Here is a 19594-nt window from a genome sequence, read left to right on the forward strand (position 1 = left end):
TCCCGTCCCGCTGGTGCCGCTGGTCCCGGTGGTGCCGCCCCGCGGGTCGTCCCGGAGAAGATGGGCCAAGGGAGCATCACCAAATTCTTCCAGAAAAAGTCGCTCCTCCGCTTCGTGCAGAAATATCAGCCCCTGGGAAGCGGCGAGCCGGAGGAGGAGGTGAGGATTGCCTCTCGCCCGGACCTGCTGGGGTAGTTTGTGTGTTTGGGGTTCGCTCTGTGCGCTTTGCCGGGTTTGTCCCGCTGTGGCCGCGCTGTCCCCGCTCCGTGCGAGGCTCCCGCAGCACGGGGATGAGGTGGGCGCTGTTTGCCAGGGTCAGAGCCATGGGGAGCCTTGTTTCTATGCAGGAATCCAAGAGCTGAGGCCCGAATCCTGCCCAGCAGCTTTGTTCCCTGCTCTGAGGAGCTTCCAAACTAAGGAAGAGCGTGGGAGAGCCCTGGAGTGCCATGGGAGGCAGGGGAAATGGAGAGCAGGGCTCCCCTGTCACCAGAGTACCCTGCCACCAGTGCTGGTCACTGGCTGAGGGACTGTGACGCTCAGGATGTGACCCTGGGGCTGTGACCCTGGGGCTGTGACCCTCGGGATGTGACCCTCAGGTGTGACCCTGTGGCTGTGACTCTGTGGCTGTGACCCTGGGGATGTTTCCCTGGGGCTATGACGCTCAGGAGGTGACCCTTGGGATGTGACCCTCAGGCTCTGACCCTTGGGCTGTTCCTGCACCCCTCTGTGCTGTTCCTGCAGTCAGGGCTGGTAGCCAGTGGCCAAGGAGAGTTTTGGCTCAGACCTGCAGAATCCACTGGGAAATATTGCTTTCCTACCCTGAAAAATGCTGCATTACTGTGCCCTCCCTGTCCTCAGCACAGATGGAGTGGCCAGTGGGGGTTTGGGTGACATATTTGATGTTCTTCTTGGTTTTTCACCACAAAATCTTCCAGTCTGGGATGATCTGACTATTTGCTCAGCACAAGGCTCCCATGGCTCAAGCCCCAGTTTTCCTGGCACGTGGCAGATGGGTTGGGTGCTGTGCCACGTGAACCCCATTTGTGTAATCCCTTCAGCTTAGCCCTGACTGCCATCCCAATGAATTCTAACCACACACTTGGAGAGATTCATGAGCTTTTCCTGAGTGACTGAAGCCTTTCCCAGCTATCATTTCAGCTAATCCCCTTTCTGAGTCTCACCTGTCCAGTGTGGGGTGAGTCAGTGCCACAGGGAGAAGAAAATGAGACACTGAACTCTCACCCTGTGCAGTGCTTGGGGTGATGCTGGTGTGCACTGCTCAGCCAGAGCTCAAAACCCCAGGAAAAGAAGATCTTGATGAGGTTACAGAAAGTCCTGTGCCCTGGCTTGGTGGGCAGCTGAAATTTCTGATTGCACGTAGGCAGGAGGCCACTGGCAATTAGGCTGCCTTGTTCTTAGGCTGCACCATTTATGCTGTGCCAAAATAAATAGTGCCATGTATTTACTTCCAAAGCTAAACCCCTCTTGAATTTTAGCTCTGGTCCTTGCAGAGAGTGGTGTGTGTGTAACAGAGGAGGGAGGTGAGGAGAGCTTTGGCATGGGGTAGGAGGTAGACAGCAGTGTAAAATGAAAATAAGAACAAACTTATTCCCAGAGTATGATTAAGGCTGGTAAATGACTCCTTTTCCTCCTACTTGATGGCATTTTGCTGCTTCGCTTGAAAATAGTTGCAGAGCACTTTCAATCTTATGTGATAAATATAAATATAAATATAAATATAAATATAAATATAAATATATAAAGTGTATATAATATATATTAAATATATATACTACATATATAATATATAGTATATAGTATATAGTATATAATATATAATATATAATATATAATATATAATATATAATATATAATATATAATATATAATATATAATATATAATATATAATATATAATATATAATATATAAATGTAAAATATAAATATAAATATTCTGGTCAAAGCACTGTGCTGGGCCATACAGGTGTGATTGCAGGTGATCTGTTGGGACTCCAGGCAGGAGAAATGCCCAATACTCCAAATGGTGACGAAATGCCTTCCCCAACATTTCCTGTGAAGGAAAGCCCCAGAGCTGTCACTGTGGGGTGATGACCAGCTCACCTGTGGCCATGGTGTCACCTGGAGATGGCAGAGCACACACCCAGCCCTGTCCAGGCTCCGCTGGCCATGGTTTAACCCTTTCCTGCAGTGCCCCATTCAGAACCAGGGAATTCAGTCCCCAATGCAGGAGAATTCTTGTGGGGCTGATTTCCACTTTAGGAGAACTGTTTCCTGCAGAAATCTGAAGAACACGCAAAGATTGTTTTCTTCTGAGCATCCCAGAGTGTGTGAAAGTGGGAGGAAAGCCTGTGCACTGCTTCTTTACATCCCCTTTCCCTCTGCCCACGCACCAGGGGCACCTCAGTGGGCACAGCCCAGGGCAGGACTCTCAAGGGGCTGCAGCTGGGTGCTTCAAATCAGCTTTACTGCAAAACCTTTTGCACAATCAAAGGCACTGTTTTGAGGCTTGGATCTGCAAGCAGGGGACCAGGTCTTTGTTTCGTGTAAAAAATTGGAATTCTGTTGAGAGATGTGCAACAGGGAAGTGGGAAATTGTGTGGGAGGTGCAGAAATGGTGGTGGTGGTGATGGGAGCTTGGAGAGGGACGCCCAGCAAGGCAGCTCCTCACCTGCAGGGTGGATTCTGCATTCTGTCTGCACCCCTGGAACATGGCTCTTTTTGCCTGCCATGTCCACCCAAAAACAGAAACGTAAAAGGCTTTGGAGAGAATGGTTTGATTAATTTATTGGGTTTTTGGCAGGATAAAGTTTAATATTTGGAAGGGCTTCATGTAATCTAAATAACCCAGCCCTCTCTGGATTGCAGTCCATTAGCTGCTCCAAAGTAACCCAAGACAGGGAAAAGAATATGCAAAGCCTCAGCCTCGGCAGAGGTGGGGGAAAATCCCGAGCACTGATATTTTGGGCTGCTTGCCAGAGTACACAAAAAGGGCTGTGTGCTCTGCAGAAAGCCCCATGCTCTCTTTCTTCCACATGGGCTGCTCAGTGGCACAATTGATGGATTGTTTTGGGATGAGGGATGCTCAGGTACCTCCAAGGTGGCTCCCAGCCACACCAGCTGCTCCTTACAGCCCCCAGTATCTCCTGATCTTGCAAAGCAATGGATAAACTGATAATTCCCCTTTTGTTATATATTATATTTGTTATATTTGTCTTCCTACCCTGCTGAGTGGAGTCTGTGCTCTTGTGCAGAGAGGATAAAGGTTATAAATGTAAATGGATATTGTGGATAAGCCACATCTGCTTTGCAGTGTAAATACAGAGCCAGGAGAGGTTTGTTTGGGAAGGGATTTGCACAGGACACTGCCTGGCACCCCACATCCATGGGCTGGGATGGGATTGGGGCACAGAGGCAGCACATGCAGAGGATGAGGAGGGAGATGGGGCCCCTCTGATGCATTTCAGGGCTGTTCTGGTGGGAAAAGCTGTGCCATGCTCATGAGGGAGAAACCCTTTATTGAGAGAACTCACCCCAGTGAAGCTGTTCCTGTCACAGCAGCCCCCGGAGCAGGGAGCTGAGAAACCACAGAGGGCTCAGACACATCCAGGGCCTTTGGCATTTATTTCCTCCACACCTTTTTGAAGGTAAATATTGCTGATAGAGCCGGGCCCTGCTTCCCTTGGGGAGTGCAGGCATGTTATCTTCATGTCCAGGTCCCTTCCTGCCCTCCAGCTGCTTTTATTAAAATTTAAACTCCTCCAGGGCAGAGCTGTACCTTGATACCTGTGTGTGTCACCTGCAGCACAGAGCAGCCACATTAATCAGGCTGGCAGTGAATTCCAGGATGTGTTTATCCATGGCAGCCTTGTGTTTTCTTCCCACCAAACCCTTCCATCTCCATAAGTGGCTTTTTGGGATTTCAGTGTCAGGATGTCAACAAAGTTACAGGGAACTGATGGATTTGTACAAGCAGCACACCCAAACAGGGATATAAGTCAAATAAATCCCCCAAAGAGGGATATAAATCCAATAATTCACGAGTTTTAAAAATGGAATGGATATTTTTGTCCCTTCTCAAGAGGTCTGTTAAGGAGATGTGGAAATAAGGGTGATGTCCAGTGCTAGGATGGCTCAAAAAGGGGAGCAGTGCTGCAGCTTCTCTGGGCAAAATGGGGTCACCAGCTTGAGGAAAATGTCACAAAATGGCCATAAAAAGGGGCTACAACAGATGGATATGGCTAAAGCCTGGTCCAGGAGCAGGGCTTAGTGACACTCTGAGCCCTCCAGAAACCCCAAAACTGAATCCAACTCCATGAGAAAACAGCCAAGGACATTTTCTGCATTTGTTATTTTCTCCATTTATGATTTTCTGCATTTATGGTTTTCTGCATTTATATCTTTCTGCATTTATCATTTTCTGCATTTATCTCAGGTTTTAGATTGCAAAGCCCTGCATGTTCCTAGAAAGTTCCTGAATATTCAAGTCCCCAAATGCCCCTGCAGGAGGATGAGCCAGACCTGAGTGCATCCCACAGCAAACATCCCAGGGTGCTGGTTGCTGGTGCCCAGTGCCTGCCACAAGCTCTGGGGGTTCCTTTTTTAATGAACACGTTAAATTCATTAAACACATTTTTAATGAACACATTTCTGTGCTTTGTGGATGAAGGGAAAAGGGAATGGAGATCCTCTCCCTTGGGAAGGGGGAGATTTCTCCCTTTCTGTACTCAGCCCGATCACAATGCCTTCATCATGGGCCTGGCAGAGGTTTTGGGGATGCTGCTGCTGTGGGAAGTGCATTTTAGAGAAGGAAATGGAGGGAATTAAAAGGGAGAGGTTGGGATGCTGAGGGTTTGGGCTGCCTGGATGGGGCAGGAAGGGTTTACCCTGCTCGGAGGAGCTGCAGAGGCAAAACAGCCCTGGACACAGGAGGGCAGGTTTTGCTTCTCCTGGTTCACATTTCTAGCTCACATTTTCAGTTCATTTATTGTGTTTTCACGAGGGGAAAAATGTTTTCCTTGCTCTGAGCACTGAGTCTGGGCTGTGAGACACTGGCAGGGGACAGAGCTGCTCTGGACAGGATACTCAAACAGAACAAACCTTTCCTGATCAGCACAAACCTCTCCTGATCAGCACCATGAGCTTCCCTTTGTGGCTCCCCAGCTCCTCACAGCCTCTCTCCCCCCACAAGAACCTGCCCCTGACTTTAAGCCTCACAGAATTAGATAATTCTAATTCTAATACCAGAATTAGAGCTGGTGTTAAAGCTCTGAGGTTTGGGAAGTGTTGTAGTGACCGAAGGAGCCCAGCTGGCAAGGGGGGGGGGAGGGAATGGGATGAAGGGAAAAACAAGGAGGTGCTGGAAAGCTTTAATTAACACTGCTCTCACCTGACGAGTGCTTTGCTGTGTTTGCTCAGCCCCAGCAGGAGTGTGAGCTGAAAATCATCCAGCAGGAGCAGGAGGTGGCAGTGCTGCCCCCGAAGGACGCCTGTAAATGCCACAAGGAGGACTTGGCAAGAGCCCTCAACGTAAGGATTTGCCCTTGGGAATGTGGGATCTGCTGTGGGAAGGGCATGAGCTGCAAAATCAGCCTTTAATTGCCTTGCAAACTCCTGGAGTGCCCAATTCCTCTGCCTTTTTGTGGGATGGATCCTGTGAGGGTCCCCACCATCAGGGAAAGCTTTAGTGCTTGGCTATGTTTTGGGTTCTGACCTCAGTATTTTTTAAATCCAGGCAGAATAGATTTTATCCCTGCTCATTTTGTTCCCTAAAAGTTTTGTCAGGATGTATTTATTTTTATTTTCTCTTTAAATACACAGTGCAGTCAGAAAACCTTTCTTTCTTTTACTATTTTACATTTCTACTTCATAGTCTATGGTACAATTTCTGGTACAATTTCTCCCTTTTGGGAATATACTTTTTTTTTAATTAACTTGTGCTTACTTAATGGGTTTCTGTGATGGTTGATGGTAAAATTTTATAGTTTAACAAAAATATATATTTAAACAGAAAAACAACAGAAGGATTTATTTTCTTCATGTGGGACTGAGCCATGAAGATCTTGCCTAGTCTGCTAATAGGGCTTTAATACAAATTTGACATAATAAGTTTTCTATAATATGAAATGTTTGGGTTGTGTTTTTTCCCCTCTAGGTTGATTTACAGACTGGACTCTCTGAGTTTTCCGTGCTCCAGCGCCGGTCAAAACACGGCTGGAATGAATTTTCAGTAGAGAACACAGAGCCAATATGGAAGAAATATCTGGACCAGGTGAGGATTTTCTGCACAGATCCTCATTTCTTGGCAGAAACAAAACCTGGCTGGGTTTTGCTGAGCGTGTGCCTGCATTGAAATATTCAGGGTTTCTACTTCCAGAGGCTGAGCCTTGGAACAGGCTGTGCCCTGGGCACAGGAACTGCTCCTTCCCCTGGGAAAAGCCACTGTGAGGCTCCTCTGCAGCTCCCTGAGGGTGCAGATAACATCTGCAGACAGAAATGGTCCTTTTTATCCCCACACAGCCCACAAATCAAGCTGTAGATCAGATTGCTGGAGCATATTTATTCTCTTTAAGGCAAGTGAGAAATTCGTGAAAGGTTTGAGGAAAACCAGTAGCTGGAAGATGCTCTGGTTTTGGAAGATGCTCTGATTTTGGCTGTCCTTCTAGGAAAGGGGCAGCTGTGGAGCTCAGGGGAGTTTTAGGATTGATGCCTTGTGAAGGCTGACCCAGAACAGAGACTAGATGGAGATAAAGAATAAAGTAGAGATTTATTCAGAAACCTCAATTGATCCACCTTGGGCAGCACAAGAGCCCAGCCAGGGCTGCATCCAAGGTGAACCAAAATGGCCCCAAAATGAACCCAGGATGAACCAAAATGGCCCCAAAATGAACCCAAAATGAACCAAAATGGTCCCAAAATGAACCCAAGATGAACCAAAATGGCCCCAAAATGAACCCAGGATGAACCAAAATGGTCCCAAAATGAGCCCAAGATGAACCAAAATGGTCCCAAAATGAACCCAAGATGAACCAAAATGGCCCCAAAATGAGCCCAAGATGAACCAAAATGGTCCCAAAATGAACCCAAGATGAACCAAAATGGCCCCAAAATGAACCCAAGATGACCCAAAATGGCCCCAAAATGCTCGAGCGCTCCCGGGGTCTCTCCCTGGGATCAGCTCTGCTCCATTTGCACCTTGCAGTTCATTGTCCCATTGCAGCTTTAGCCCCTGCAGTCCCACCCTGCTTGTTTTTCTCTCTCCAGCCCACGGTGTTTGTGCTCTGGGGCTGAGATTTGGATCATTTGTCCTTGGTGCCCAGCTGGAGCAGGAATTGTTTTGTGTCCCTGCTCTGTGCACAGAGCTCAGCATCCCCTGATGTGAGCCCAGACCCACACACTAAAGCAGCACAGAGAGTGAAAAATAGAAAAGCCAAAACCTGAGGTGTCAGGGTCTCTGCCAGTGACACACCAGTGACAGGGACATTGAGAAATGGTGCCATGGGCTGTGACACCCACAAATTCACACCAACTGCCCCAAAAGCCAGGCAGAAAGTGATATTTGTCATCTTGTCTTTCCCCAGCTGAGTTATCCTTGAATTTTGCTTTTATTATCTATTTCTCATCAGTATTTAATACATCTTTCACCTCTCTTTGAGATCTTTTAACCAGACAAGGGCCTTTTGTTTGTTTTTATTTTTCATTTCTAACCAGTGATTTGACTGATCTTGCTTAGCTGAATCACAAGGATTTGAGTTGCTTTGAAATACTTCATTTTTATTTCATAGTTCATCCCTTTTTTTCTATATGATTGATATTCTTAAGCTTTTGGTAAGGATCACTAAATCTCTCCAAGGATTCTTTTATTCCTGATAAAAAGTGAGATGGTGGGTTTTTTTTCTGCTCAGCCTTAAGAACCAGTTTCTCCTACAGGGACACCAAAGGGATTTGTTAGTACATCTCTGATCCTCCTGCAACCTTTTGGTGCCTCTGCTCCTGCACCATTCACACCCAGCAGCCCCTTGCTGTTGCTTCTTCCAGTTGCTATTTTTGTAAACATCCCCTTTGCCTCGTTTTTCTAAAGAGAAATGGAGGGACTTTCACCTTTGGATCCATCCAAGAATAAATTTAAACCCTGGCTTTCCTGCTCAGCATCACCACACATCTGTTGCATGAAGCAAGCAGATTTATCTTCATCCATTTAATTCCTTTCCATCAATTCCCACATCAGTTAAGCAGAGCTGTAATTTTCTCAGGTAGCAAAAGGGGCCTCAAAATCTCTGCTTAGAAGTGAAACAAGTGAGCACCTGACTCCGACAGCCCTCGGTCCAGTGAGGATTTGAGCAGATTAATTAAAGAAAAAATGAAAAAGAAGAAGAAAGAGGATTTCTGGTTTCAGATTCTAAAAGGACAGTAAAGGTTTTGTTTGTTCTTATTGTGCATCTAAGAAGCTTTTGGAATCAGCTCTGTGTCTGCAAAGGGGAGCAGTGCCTGTGCAAAAAGAGGAGAAGTGGGGGGATTCAGGTGTTTTGGTGTGAACTTCACAGAATTCACAGAATTATCAGGTTGGAAGAGACCTTCAAGAGCAACCCAGCCCCAACCCTTCAATTCAACCCTGGCACCCAGTGCCACATCCAGACTTTGTTAAACACACCCAGGGATGGGGACTCCACCACCTCCCTGGGCAGCCATTCCAGAACTTTATCACTCTTTCTGTGAGAAACTTTTCCCTAATATCTACCCTATATTTCCCTTGGTGCAGTTTGAGACTGCAGCAGAGTTTTTCCTGCTGGTCCCCGAGGCCACCAAATCCCTGTGGGGCAGGAACTGCAGAACCTGACCATGATGTAAGGAGGGTCCTGCAGCAGAACCACGCAGGGACCCTTCCTGAAGGACACTTCCTGAGGAACCCTTCCTGAGGGACCCTTCCTGAGGGACCCTTCCTGAAGGACACTTCCTGAAGGACACTTTCTGAGGAACCCTTCCTGTGGGACCCTTCCTGAGGGACCCTTCCTGAAGGACACTTCCTGAGGAACCCTTCCTGCTGGGACCCTTCCTGAGGGACCCTTCCTGAGGGACCCTTCCTGAGGGATCCTTCCTGAGGGACTGAGGAACCCTTCCTGCTGTGCCCTCCTTGCTGGGCCTTTCCTGAGGAACCCTTCTCATGGGACCCTTCCTGAGGGATCCTTCCTGCTGGAACCTTTCCTGCTGGGCCCTTCCTGTGGGATCCTTCCTTTGGGATCCTTCCTGTGGGGCCCATCCTGAGGGATCCTTCGTTTGGGATCTTTCCTTTGGGGCCCTTCCTGAGGGATCTTTCCTGAGGAACCCTTCCTGAGGAAACCTTCCTGCTGGGTCTGCAGCCATCCCACTTTCAGCACCTCTCCTTCCATATTTCCCTTGTGTTCTCAGTTCAAAAACCCCCTCATCCTCCTGCTGCTGGCCTCAGCTCTGGTGAGCGTCATCACAAAGGAGTATGAGGACGCTGCGAGCATCACCATGGTGAGTGTCACCTGTCCCCCATCACCACAGTGGGTGTCACCTGTCCCCCATCATCACAGTGGGTGTCACCTGTCCTTTATCCCCGTAGTGGTGGCCCCATCACCCATATGACACCTGTCCTTTGTCCCTGTGATGGTGGTCCCTGTCCTTGTCCCCACAGTGGGTGGCCCCTGTCCTTGTCCCCATGGCGGGTGTCACCTGTCCCCCATCCCCACACTGGATGTCACCTGTCCCCATGGTGGCAGCCCCTGTTCTTTGTCCCCACGGTGGTGGTCCCTGTCCTTTGTCCCCATGGTCCCTGTGCCCACACCTGTCACCTCTCTGTTCGCAGGCCGTGCTCATCGTGGTCACCGTGGCCTTCATCCAGGTGGGTTGTGCAGAGCTCTGCAGTGGCCATGGCCAGCAGCACAGGGCCCTCTGCTGTAACTTGGCTCTCCTCTCCCTCTCCTTCCCAAGGAATATCGCTCAGAAAAGTCCCTGGAGGAGCTCAACAAGCTGGTGCCCCCTGAGTGCAACTGGTGAGCCAGGGAGGGGGCTGAGAGGGCAGCACCAAAGGGAGAAGAGAATTATTCCAGGCTGTGGAATAATAGTGAGGAGCTGGTCTCTGGAGGGGTGGCACTGTGAATGGGTGCAGCTCTAGGTTGGGGATGAAATAATCAGTATTGATCAGAAATTATTAGAATTTTTGTTTTACTATTAGGAAAAAAATAGAAATAAGGAGTAGGCACCCTGTGGAATTAATAAATGCTAAGACAGGACAGTCCCAGAAAAATCTGCTCCACATCCCTGCAGCATCCTCTCTCCCCAGACAGGAAAAACCTCACCTGTGTGTGTATTATTTTCTTTAGGGTAGTTTTTCCTTAGAAGATCTGGGCACAAAGCAACACCTGAGTGCAGTGCAGGTGGGATGGGGTTCTTGTCCTGCCTGGTGCTGCACACACGTGTCAGGCACAGGCACAGCCAGGTCACAGCCCATGGAGCAGCTGCAGGGTGCATCAGACACCGCTTTCCCCACTTTGATGTTTGTTATCAGTGCTGGAAATCACAAGAAACGTTTTCCTTATTTATGTCTTTACAAATCAGTTTTGTCACAGCTAACAGGAATAAGTTGTGAGGCTCAGGGAAGCCTTGCCCTGCCAGAGAGGTGTGGGGTTTTCCTGTGGTCCAAAGTTCACCCTGGAGCTTACAAACCCCACTGTTGGTTCTTTATTTATTTATGATATGACACCAGAAGCATCCAGCTGCCTGGAAAGCTCCACTTTGAATGCAGCAGTGGAATGCCAGGAGTAATTCTAGCTTTAAAACGCCTCTTTTTTAGGTTCAAGAGTCTGAAATTCATTATTTAAAGCATGTAAGCACAACTTCTCATTGCTCCTCTAGTGTATAAATAATGTTTATAGTTTATAAAGTCACTCCTGAAATGTAACTCATCCATAACCTGCCCATCTATTTACGAATTAAAACCAAGCCCAAGCTGAACATAATCCTCTGCTCATTGCTATGAAGATTTTCTGTTCTTATGTACATTGGAAGCTCTTTGGGGCAAGGCTTTCTTGCCAGCCACATTCCCAAGCTTGCAGAAGGAATAAAACCCTCACAGCCTGCTTCCCTTTCTTCTTTTTGTTCCTTTTGCCTCATGTAGCCTAAGGGAAGGAAAACTGCAGCACCTTCTAGCACGAGAGCTGGTGCCTGGAGATATCATCTACCTGTCTGTGGGTGACAGGGTTCCTGCAGACCTCAGGCTCATCGAGGTAAATTCAGCTGGAAACCAGCCTGGCTGGCAAAGCCTTGTCTTAACAGTGCCAGAAATTCATCTTTTGAATTAGGTTACAGATCTGCTGGTGGATGAATCCAGTTTTACTGGGGAAGCTGAGCCTTGCAACAAGACTGAGGGTGTGCTGCTGGAGGCTGGGGACATCACCACGCTGAGCAACGTGGTTTTCATGGGGACCCTGGTGCGATACGGGAAGGGGAAAGTGAGTCCTGACATCACTGATTTTTTCCTTTCCTGGGCATTAATTAGAGATTATTTTAGTGTGGGCATGGAGAAACAGGAAAAGGTGAATGGCAGAGGTGAGGGTGGATGTTGGGAAGGAATTCTTCCTTGTGAAGGTGGGGATGCCCTGGCACAGAGAAGCTGTGGCTGCCCCTGGATCCCTGGCAGTGTCCAAAGCCAGGCTGGATGGGCCTTGGAGCAGCCTGGGACAGTGGAAGGTGTCCCTGCCCATGGCAGGGGCTGGAACAAGAAGCTTAAGGTCCCTTCCATGCCAAACCCATCTGGGATTCTCTAGGTTTTTCCACCTCCATCTCTCTTCTTCCCTTTTTTCAGGGCGTGGTTATTGGCACGGGTGAGAATTCGCAGTTTGGCGAGGTGTTCAAGATGATGCAGGCTGAGGAGGTAACACAGTCCTTGGCTGGGGAAATTCTGGATGTCCTGGGTGAAAGTTTGTGAGCAGGAGCAGTCCCAGGAGCCAGTGCACTGGGTTCAGTTCTGCTCCTGCCACACAATGCCCGTGTGAGTGAGGGACACCAAAGTGACAGAGAAGGACAGGACAGGCTCTGCCCTTGGAGGGTTGAGGGTAGGAAAAGCACAAGGGACCATGGATTGAAACCAGCACTGTTGGGTCACTTGTTCTGAGCTAACCATCTTCTCCCCATCCCACAAAACACCCAAAGAAGAACCAGTCATCTCTAATTTTTCCAGACTCCCAAGACACCTCTGCAGAAGAGCATGGACAGGCTGGGGAAGCAGCTGACCCTGTTCTCCTTTGGGATAATTGGTGAGTGGGATGCAGGGCTCACACTTGCATGGCTGGCTGTGGGATCCCTCTGTGCTCTCCCAAAAGCCCTGGTGGGTCTGGCTTACCTGGACTTTGGGGCTTCCAGCAGGGACAGCACTGAAGGAGAGATTTGGGTGCCTCATTGGGTTTTAGTTCCACAACATCAGCTAAAACAGGTTAGGGAATTTTTAAATTCTTTTTTTAATCAAATCCTTTATACCTCCAGGTTTGATAATGCTCATTGGCTGGCTGCAAGGGAAGCATCTCCTCAGCATGTTCACCATTGGAGTCAGGTGAGGACTGGAGAGCCCTTCTCTCTTTCATTTCTAATGAAACATCCCAAAAAATTCCCTGTTCAAAACAATTAACTTTTCACATAAGAGAACTTGAGTAAAACCTTTCATAAATACGTATTTCTCATGCACTGGCAAAATTATTGTGAGGTTTAAACAGAGTGGAGAAAAACAGAACCAAGCTTGAGGGTTTATTTAATTTTGTAAACTGTTATCTCAAAAATCTTCACTGGCATCTCTGCCTCATCCTGCTGTGGGTGCCCTTTCCTATCTGTGCTGTGAATTTAGTGGGAGTGTACCAACAGCAAATATTACTCTTTGCTGTTCCCACTGGATTTACATCTAAAGAAAGGAATGCACACCTCATACAAAACACATGCATAAAGAGGCATGCACAGCTTCTTAATCAAACACAATAAAAATGTGTTTTCAGCAGTGCCCATAAAACCTGTTAACTTGGCGTTGTCATGGTTCTAAAATCATTTCTTAAATAAAAAATGTTCTATGGAAAGAAAAAAAAAAATCCTGGGTGAGGGAACGACAGAGAAGCCAAACTGATTCAGTGCAAGGAAAGTGGTAAATTCTGAGTTTTGGAGGGCAGATAATGGTTTTATAAGCTCTCCTGGATTGCATTTGCACATGCCTAGAAGCATTCAGAGCTTCCCAAGGAATATCTAATGTCCAGTATACAGACTGGGCTGGATTTTTCCAGCATATCAGGTGTTGCAGGTTTTGATGATGGGGACATTTGGGGAGCTGGTTTTGTCCCCCACATTGTGGGTAAGAGAGGAGGTGAGGGGCTGTGGTCAGAAGCCAGTGGTTAATATGTGAGCCCTGATGCCAAGGAATATTCAATTGCCATCCACAGAAAGTTAAATAAATGAAATTAAATCCAGTCTCTACATCCCTGCTTAGCCAGAAATTACTTCTCTTTGTCAATGTAAAGAAGAAAAATAACTGCTCTGTCAAAATCATCCAGGAAAAGCTCAAAGGGCTGGATAAACATCCTGCTTTTGTATTTACAGTGTGCCAGGGTTATCCCCTTAGGAAAACTCAGCCCTGGGGATGTCCCTTTGGCACCTTTGGGTCAGTACTGTGGTTTGGGCCCTGTGTTGAGGCTGTTGTGTCTCTGCTGTCCCCAGCCTGGCCGTGGCTGCCATCCCTGAGGGGCTGCCCATCGTGGTCACTGTCACCCTGGTGCTGGGAGTGCTGCGCATGGCCAAGAAAAAGGTGATTGTGAAGAAGCTGCCCATAGTAGAGACCTTAGGTAAGGCTGCAGAGGGGCCACACGGCCTGGTCACCTGCCAGGCTCCCAAATCTGAGCTGGGCAGCCACAGGCTGATCCAGAAAAATAAATTTGGAATAGGGTTACTGGGACAGAGCAACCCACTCAGAATTAAATGCATTTTCTGCCCTGTGTTTCCCTTAGTTTGGTGGTGTGAGCATGGTTGGAATGGTGCAATCCAGCCCATGGGGAGCAGGCACACATTGGGTTATAAAATCTTTGTTTCTCCTTCCTCTCCATGAGTGGGATCCTCCTGCAGATCCATCCTGCCCACTTCTTCAGTGTCTAGCTAAAGAAACCTCCCCAGCCCTTCCTGACAGCAGAAATAAAGCCATTTTTCCTTCTGCAGGCTGGGTGGAAATCTCCTTGATATCCAAAAAGTCACGGAGAGGGGGACAGAGGGGACTTGAGGAGGTCCCAGCACATCCTCGCAGCTGCAGGGCACAACACACCAGGATGGAATTGTTCTTCCAGCTCCCCTTATCTTTAATTTGTCCCTCACTCCCAGGTGACTGTACCCCAGGCTTTGCTGCTCTGCCCTGCTCAGGGTGGCAGGGATATGGAGGAGGAGACACAGAGTCTCTTTAGCACCACTCATTAAAGGCACAATAAACACCAAGGCTGGGCCGTGCAGTTCCCAAAATCTGCTGCACAGCCACGTCCTGCAGCTAAAACCTGTCCTCTTAGGAAACACTGCAATTGTTTGAACTGCCCTTGTTTGTTCTCCAGTTAAGGAATCTTATCACCCTGATTTTATTGTCTCTGCCCTGACCCAGGACATCTGAAAGGGCTTTTCCCTCCTGAGGGAATTTGTTCTGCTAGGGCTGCGCCCACAGAGGCAGAACTGCAGGTGCAGAGAAAGCACAGCCAAAACTGTCTGGGAAACTTCTGAAAAGGAGAAAAACAATCCTTTTTTAATTATCACTCACTGAAAATGAGGTATTGGAGGTCACAGCTTTGCTTTCTGCTAATCCTTCCAAAGCGTGATTCATTTAATTTCAGCCCAATCTGCTTTATTTTCTCTCCAGGTTTTTACCTGGAGGTCACTGTGCTCATGGGGTTTGTGCCTGAGCACTGTGATCACCTCCAGAGCCAGGGATGATATTCACACTCAGGAGGGAGCTGGAGCCTGATGCTTATTTTGTATTAATTTCCTCCCTTCTTGGGAGTAGAAACTATCTGGACAGTGGTGCCTCTGCTAATTCACCCTCTTGTGGTATTTTGTAAATGGGCTCTAGAAAAATGTGCTTTGCTGGATCAGGATTGGCACAAAGCAGAGTAAAGGGGCAGATTCTGTTCTTGGCTGTGGATCTTTGAGTACTTTTTGTGACAGTCTTTAACCGATCACCTCTCACAGTCCCTTGGTGAGGCAGGGAAAGGCTGCAATTCCTGATTTAGAGAAGCAAGGCTTAATTGGGTGGGAATTGAGTCTATCTTTTTGGAATAGAGCAGCTCTTCTGTTCTGTGATATTGCAACTCAGAAACATTGACCAAGACAATGTGACCCTCTTCAGGTGTCCCCTACCACATCTCACACCCCAGTGATGCTCACAATGCCCCAGTGTGCACTCAGATCCTTCCTTTCCCTGTTAGGGTAAAGGATCTTTCAATCTTTTCTCCCTTTCACCGGTGCACTTCAAACACCACGAGTGAAAGTTGTTCTCCCCCCTCTCCATCTCCCTGCTGGGCTGCATTACTGCCCAGTTGTGACTGGATCCATCCCTGCCCCAGGTTGCTGCAATGTCATCTGCTCGGACAAGACGGGCACTCTGACCGCCAACGAGATGACGGTGACGCGGCTCGTGACCTCGGACGGCTGCCAGGCCGAGGTAGGGATGGGGCTGAGGGGCTGACCCAGCCTCTCCTGCTGGAATCCAGCAGCACCCAACCTGCCTTTGGTTCACTCAGACACAAAGCAGGGAGGCTGGCCAGCCCCAAACCCAGCAGTTCCTGTCATATTCTGTACAGAGAAGGGATTTGTCCAGCCCTGGGGACAAGCAGAGGTGGGGCTGAGGGGACAGAACTGCTCAGGTCCCACTGAGATGTTCATTGGAGAAAAGGAGACTCAGAGGTGACCTTATCGCTCTCTACAACTCCTGAATGGTGACTGTGGTCAGGTGGGGTTGGTCTCTTTCTCCAGGCAGCAAATGTCAGAACAAGAGGACACAGCCTCAAGCTGCAACAGGGGAAATGCAGGTTGGATATTAGGGAAAAGTTTTTCACAGAAAAGAGTGATAAAATATTAGAATGGCTGGCCTGAGGAGGTGGTGGAATTGGAGTTTTTGTGAACACATCCCTGGGTGTGTTTAACAAAGCCTGGATGTGGCACTGGGTGCCAGGGTTCAGTTGAGCTGTTGGGGCTGGGCTGGACTCGATGATCTTGAAGGTCTCTTCCAACCTGGTCATTCTGTGAATTCTGTGATTGGCATAACTGTTCCCTGCAGTTACTGTAAATTCTGAAACCTGCCACTGACCTGTGGATGTGACAGTCTGATCAGAGAGAGAAAGCCAGATAAACCTTCCCAGGAATTGTTCTGGTTTTGAGAAGGTTGAGAAAAGAATTAAGACAATCTTGCAGCTGGTGTGCTGAGCAGTTGTTTTCTCATAAGATGTTTACCAAAAGGTGTCTTCTTAATTAGCCAGTGGTGTGATTGGGTGTTGATTAAATGACCAACCAGGTCGACCTCTATTGTGTATAAAATAATAAGTTTTCAATAAAACTCAATTTAACTTCCTGAAGATACCTGGACTCTCTGTGTCACCTCACTCCTGTTCCTGACCTGTGACACTGACCCTTGCTGCTCCATCTCCTGCAGGAATATTTATTATAACAGCAGCTTCTTTCTCTGCTTGGATCATTCCTCTCTGTGCAAAATGAGGGAAAATGCAAAATGTGAGGCAGAGGACAGACAGTCAAGAGAGCAGGGCTTGAACAACCCAGTGATGCCAAAGGTCTGCATCTCTCCCTTGAGCTGCAGGAAACTTCTGGAATCTATAGCAAGCAAGTTCCCTATAGGACAAATTCACTCCTTTTGTCCCTAAAAAGCCATTTTAATGTGATATTGTCACTGTCTGCAGCCTTTCCTTTAAGCCTTGCTTTGAGAGAGAAAGAAGAACCCCTGCTCTCCTTCAAAATGAGAATTTTCTTGAGTGCAGCCCCCTGCACACATCTGCAGCCCAGTCCTGCCTGGCAAAGGGGAGATTTCCCACCTCTCTCTCCCTCCCTCCCTCAGGTCAGCGGGGTGGGCTACAATGGAGATGGAAATGTTTATCTTCTGCCATCCAAGGAGATCCTTAAAGAATTTTCCAACATCTCCATCGGGAAGCTCGTGGAGGTAAGTATAAATTATGAACCAGCTTATCCTAGTCACATTCAGTTTTCAGTTGCACAAATAACTTTGGATGATTACTGGGGGAAAAAAAAAACAAACCTACTTTTGTAATTCTAAAATGGACTGGCTTGCTAAAACATTCTCATGGAAAGACTGAGTGTGATGTAATTCCTGAAGTTAGGAGTGAAAGGCAATGATCATAAGGCATGCAGGGAGAGACCAGAGCCATCAGCTTCAGGAGTCAATGATATTCTGAATAAAAATACAATTCTGGCAAAGGAGAAACCAATAGATTTTACCCTGTTCAGGTTTTTAATGTGCACAGTTTCTAGACATTAGCCAGCTACACAGTCAGTTTATAAATTTATTGTGATGTTCTCTGGGTTTTGTGTCAGCTTTACATAAAATTTTGAACATTCAGCTGCAGGCTAAAGTGGAATGTTTGGGTGGTGAAATGATTCAAGCTGGAATCTCAAATGGAGACTAGGTCCTGTTTTATTCATACTGCACATTAGAAACAATAGAAGGAGAGACTGAGCCTTCATTTTCATGATCTGTGAGCTCATTAGATGTATCTTATGTTTTCTTGATGTTAATTTATCCAAAGTATAATATTTTACCAAAATACTGGTGTATTATATGCATTAAGTGGCTTTAGAAAACACAAGAACTGATCTCAAGTGATGCTGCTGAGTTTTTCCCAAAACTTTTGGGATGTGGCTCCTTTCATTCCCCAACCTTCCATCTTCCAACCTTCATTCCTCTTCTTCCATTTCATTTAAAGACATTAAAAAGCTGTGACTTCAGTAATGACAAAAATATCCCATGCAAACCTGTCCCTTTCTCCAGGCTGGCTGTGTAGTCAATAATGCTGTTATCAGGAAAAACACTGTGATAGGACAGCCCACAGAAGGAGCTCTCATTGCCCTGGCAATGAAGGTAAGACCCTTAGAGTTTAAAATTTTCCAGCAATTCAAATAAATAAATAATAAAAGCTGGATTTGTGAGGTCTGGCAGCAGAGTGAGACTGCTGTTTATTCCCCAGGCTGGTTTTGGTCCTCTCTTGTCCCCTCTGCCACAGATGTTTCCTCTCCCAGCCATCCTTTAGTCATGGACAAACACTTTGCTTGAGCTCCTGTGCTGACAGCAATCATTGCCTGGCTTGGTTAATCCTGCACTTAGGCTGGGTAATGCATTTCTTTTGGGCTTAGATGGGAAAACCTTTTTAATATTTCCTGCACGTGCCAATGAAGAGTCCAGGAGGAAGAGAAGAGTTAAAATGGGCAGGAACAGGCCAGGCCAGATTGCATGGCAGAGGGTCACCCTCATTTTGGGGCATCTGCTGGTTTGTACTTTTTCCTTGTCACGATTATGTAAAACAAGATGTTTTTATGCATATTGCACTCACACTCCTGGGCAGAGCTGTGAAACACCCCAAGGTGTCACCTCATTGGTGTCACCTCATCAGTGTCACCCAGGCTGTGGCTTCAGCCCCCAGGTCCCTGATGAAAGGATGCCCCTGCAAACATCTGATCTTACCTCCTGCTTTTAAAGTTCATAACTCTAGCAGTGAAATCATGATTTTTCAATTTTTTTTCTTTTTAAACAATGGCATTTCCCTTCCCCAGATGCTGAGTTAAAACCTTCCTCCTGCTCTGGAATTCAAGCCAAGCAATAACAGAATATGAGGGAGGGTGTCTCTCCTATTTTTCTTTTTAATGTTTTGGTTTGGTGGGAGCTGGGGACAGGGGTGATCAAAAGCAGCTTCCAGTGTCTCCCACTTCACCTGGCACAGGAATGTATTGATTTGGACTGAAAGGTTTTGTTGTGAATTGCATTTTGAGTGTAATTCATCAGGAAATAATTCAAAATCACATCCATGACTGACCATTCTGTTATTTGCTATTTCCTTCTTTCAAGTAGAGGTGCTGGGAAATAACCCAGAAAATAAACCCAGAAATCTGCTCAGCCATAGATTTAGGGAATGGATTTGAAACTCCTTTGACCCAAAGCCTCACAAAAAGGCAGGGCAGCTCCCTAATTCTTAAAAAAATTATCAGGAATCAAGCTTCAAACTCCAGTTTAATTTATCCCGTATCAGCCACACCTAAAGGGAAAAAATAGTTTGAAATATGAATTTTGCTCTCCTTGTGTTTTCTCTTGAGCTCTGTGGTATCTGACAGCCTGGAAGGACACAGTCAACAGTCAATCCTTGTGATATGGAAAATATATCCAGGTTTTGGCAATGCCCAGCCTCACAGAGCTCTTTTTGTTTTACCTTGCTTCAGATGGAATTAGCTGACATAAAGGACATTTATGTAAGAAAGAAGGAAATTCCATTCAGCTCCGAGCAGAAATGGATGGCTGTGAAATGCACACTGAAAAATCAGG

General features: G+C 47.1%; 1 protein-coding gene across 1 annotated transcript in view; it reads left to right on the plus strand.

Moving 5' to 3' along the window:
- Positions 1-19594, plus strand: part of ATP2C2 (ATPase secretory pathway Ca2+ transporting 2) — a 27847-nt gene continuing 8253 nt past the window's right edge. Inside the window, exons 1-16 of the mRNA XM_059481315.1 lie at positions 1-159; positions 5437-5547; positions 6173-6289; positions 9424-9513; positions 9845-9880; positions 9970-10031; positions 11156-11264; positions 11340-11489; positions 11843-11911; positions 12218-12293; positions 12520-12586; positions 13729-13853; positions 15603-15700; positions 17105-17206; positions 18053-18142; positions 19492-19593. Coding sequence (XP_059337298.1) covers positions 61-159; positions 5437-5547; positions 6173-6289; positions 9424-9513; positions 9845-9880; positions 9970-10031; positions 11156-11264; positions 11340-11489; positions 11843-11911; positions 12218-12293; positions 12520-12586; positions 13729-13853; positions 15603-15700; positions 17105-17206; positions 18053-18142; positions 19492-19593 — 1503 coding nt within the window. The 5' untranslated portion in view covers positions 1-60. The remainder of the gene's footprint in view (positions 160-5436; positions 5548-6172; positions 6290-9423; positions 9514-9844; positions 9881-9969; positions 10032-11155; positions 11265-11339; positions 11490-11842; positions 11912-12217; positions 12294-12519; positions 12587-13728; positions 13854-15602; positions 15701-17104; positions 17207-18052; positions 18143-19491; position 19594) is intronic.

Source organism: Ammospiza nelsoni, chromosome 13 (genome assembly GCF_027579445.1).
Source record: "Ammospiza nelsoni isolate bAmmNel1 chromosome 13, bAmmNel1.pri, whole genome shotgun sequence".
Taxonomy (NCBI): Eukaryota; Metazoa; Chordata; class Aves; order Passeriformes; family Passerellidae; genus Ammospiza; species Ammospiza nelsoni.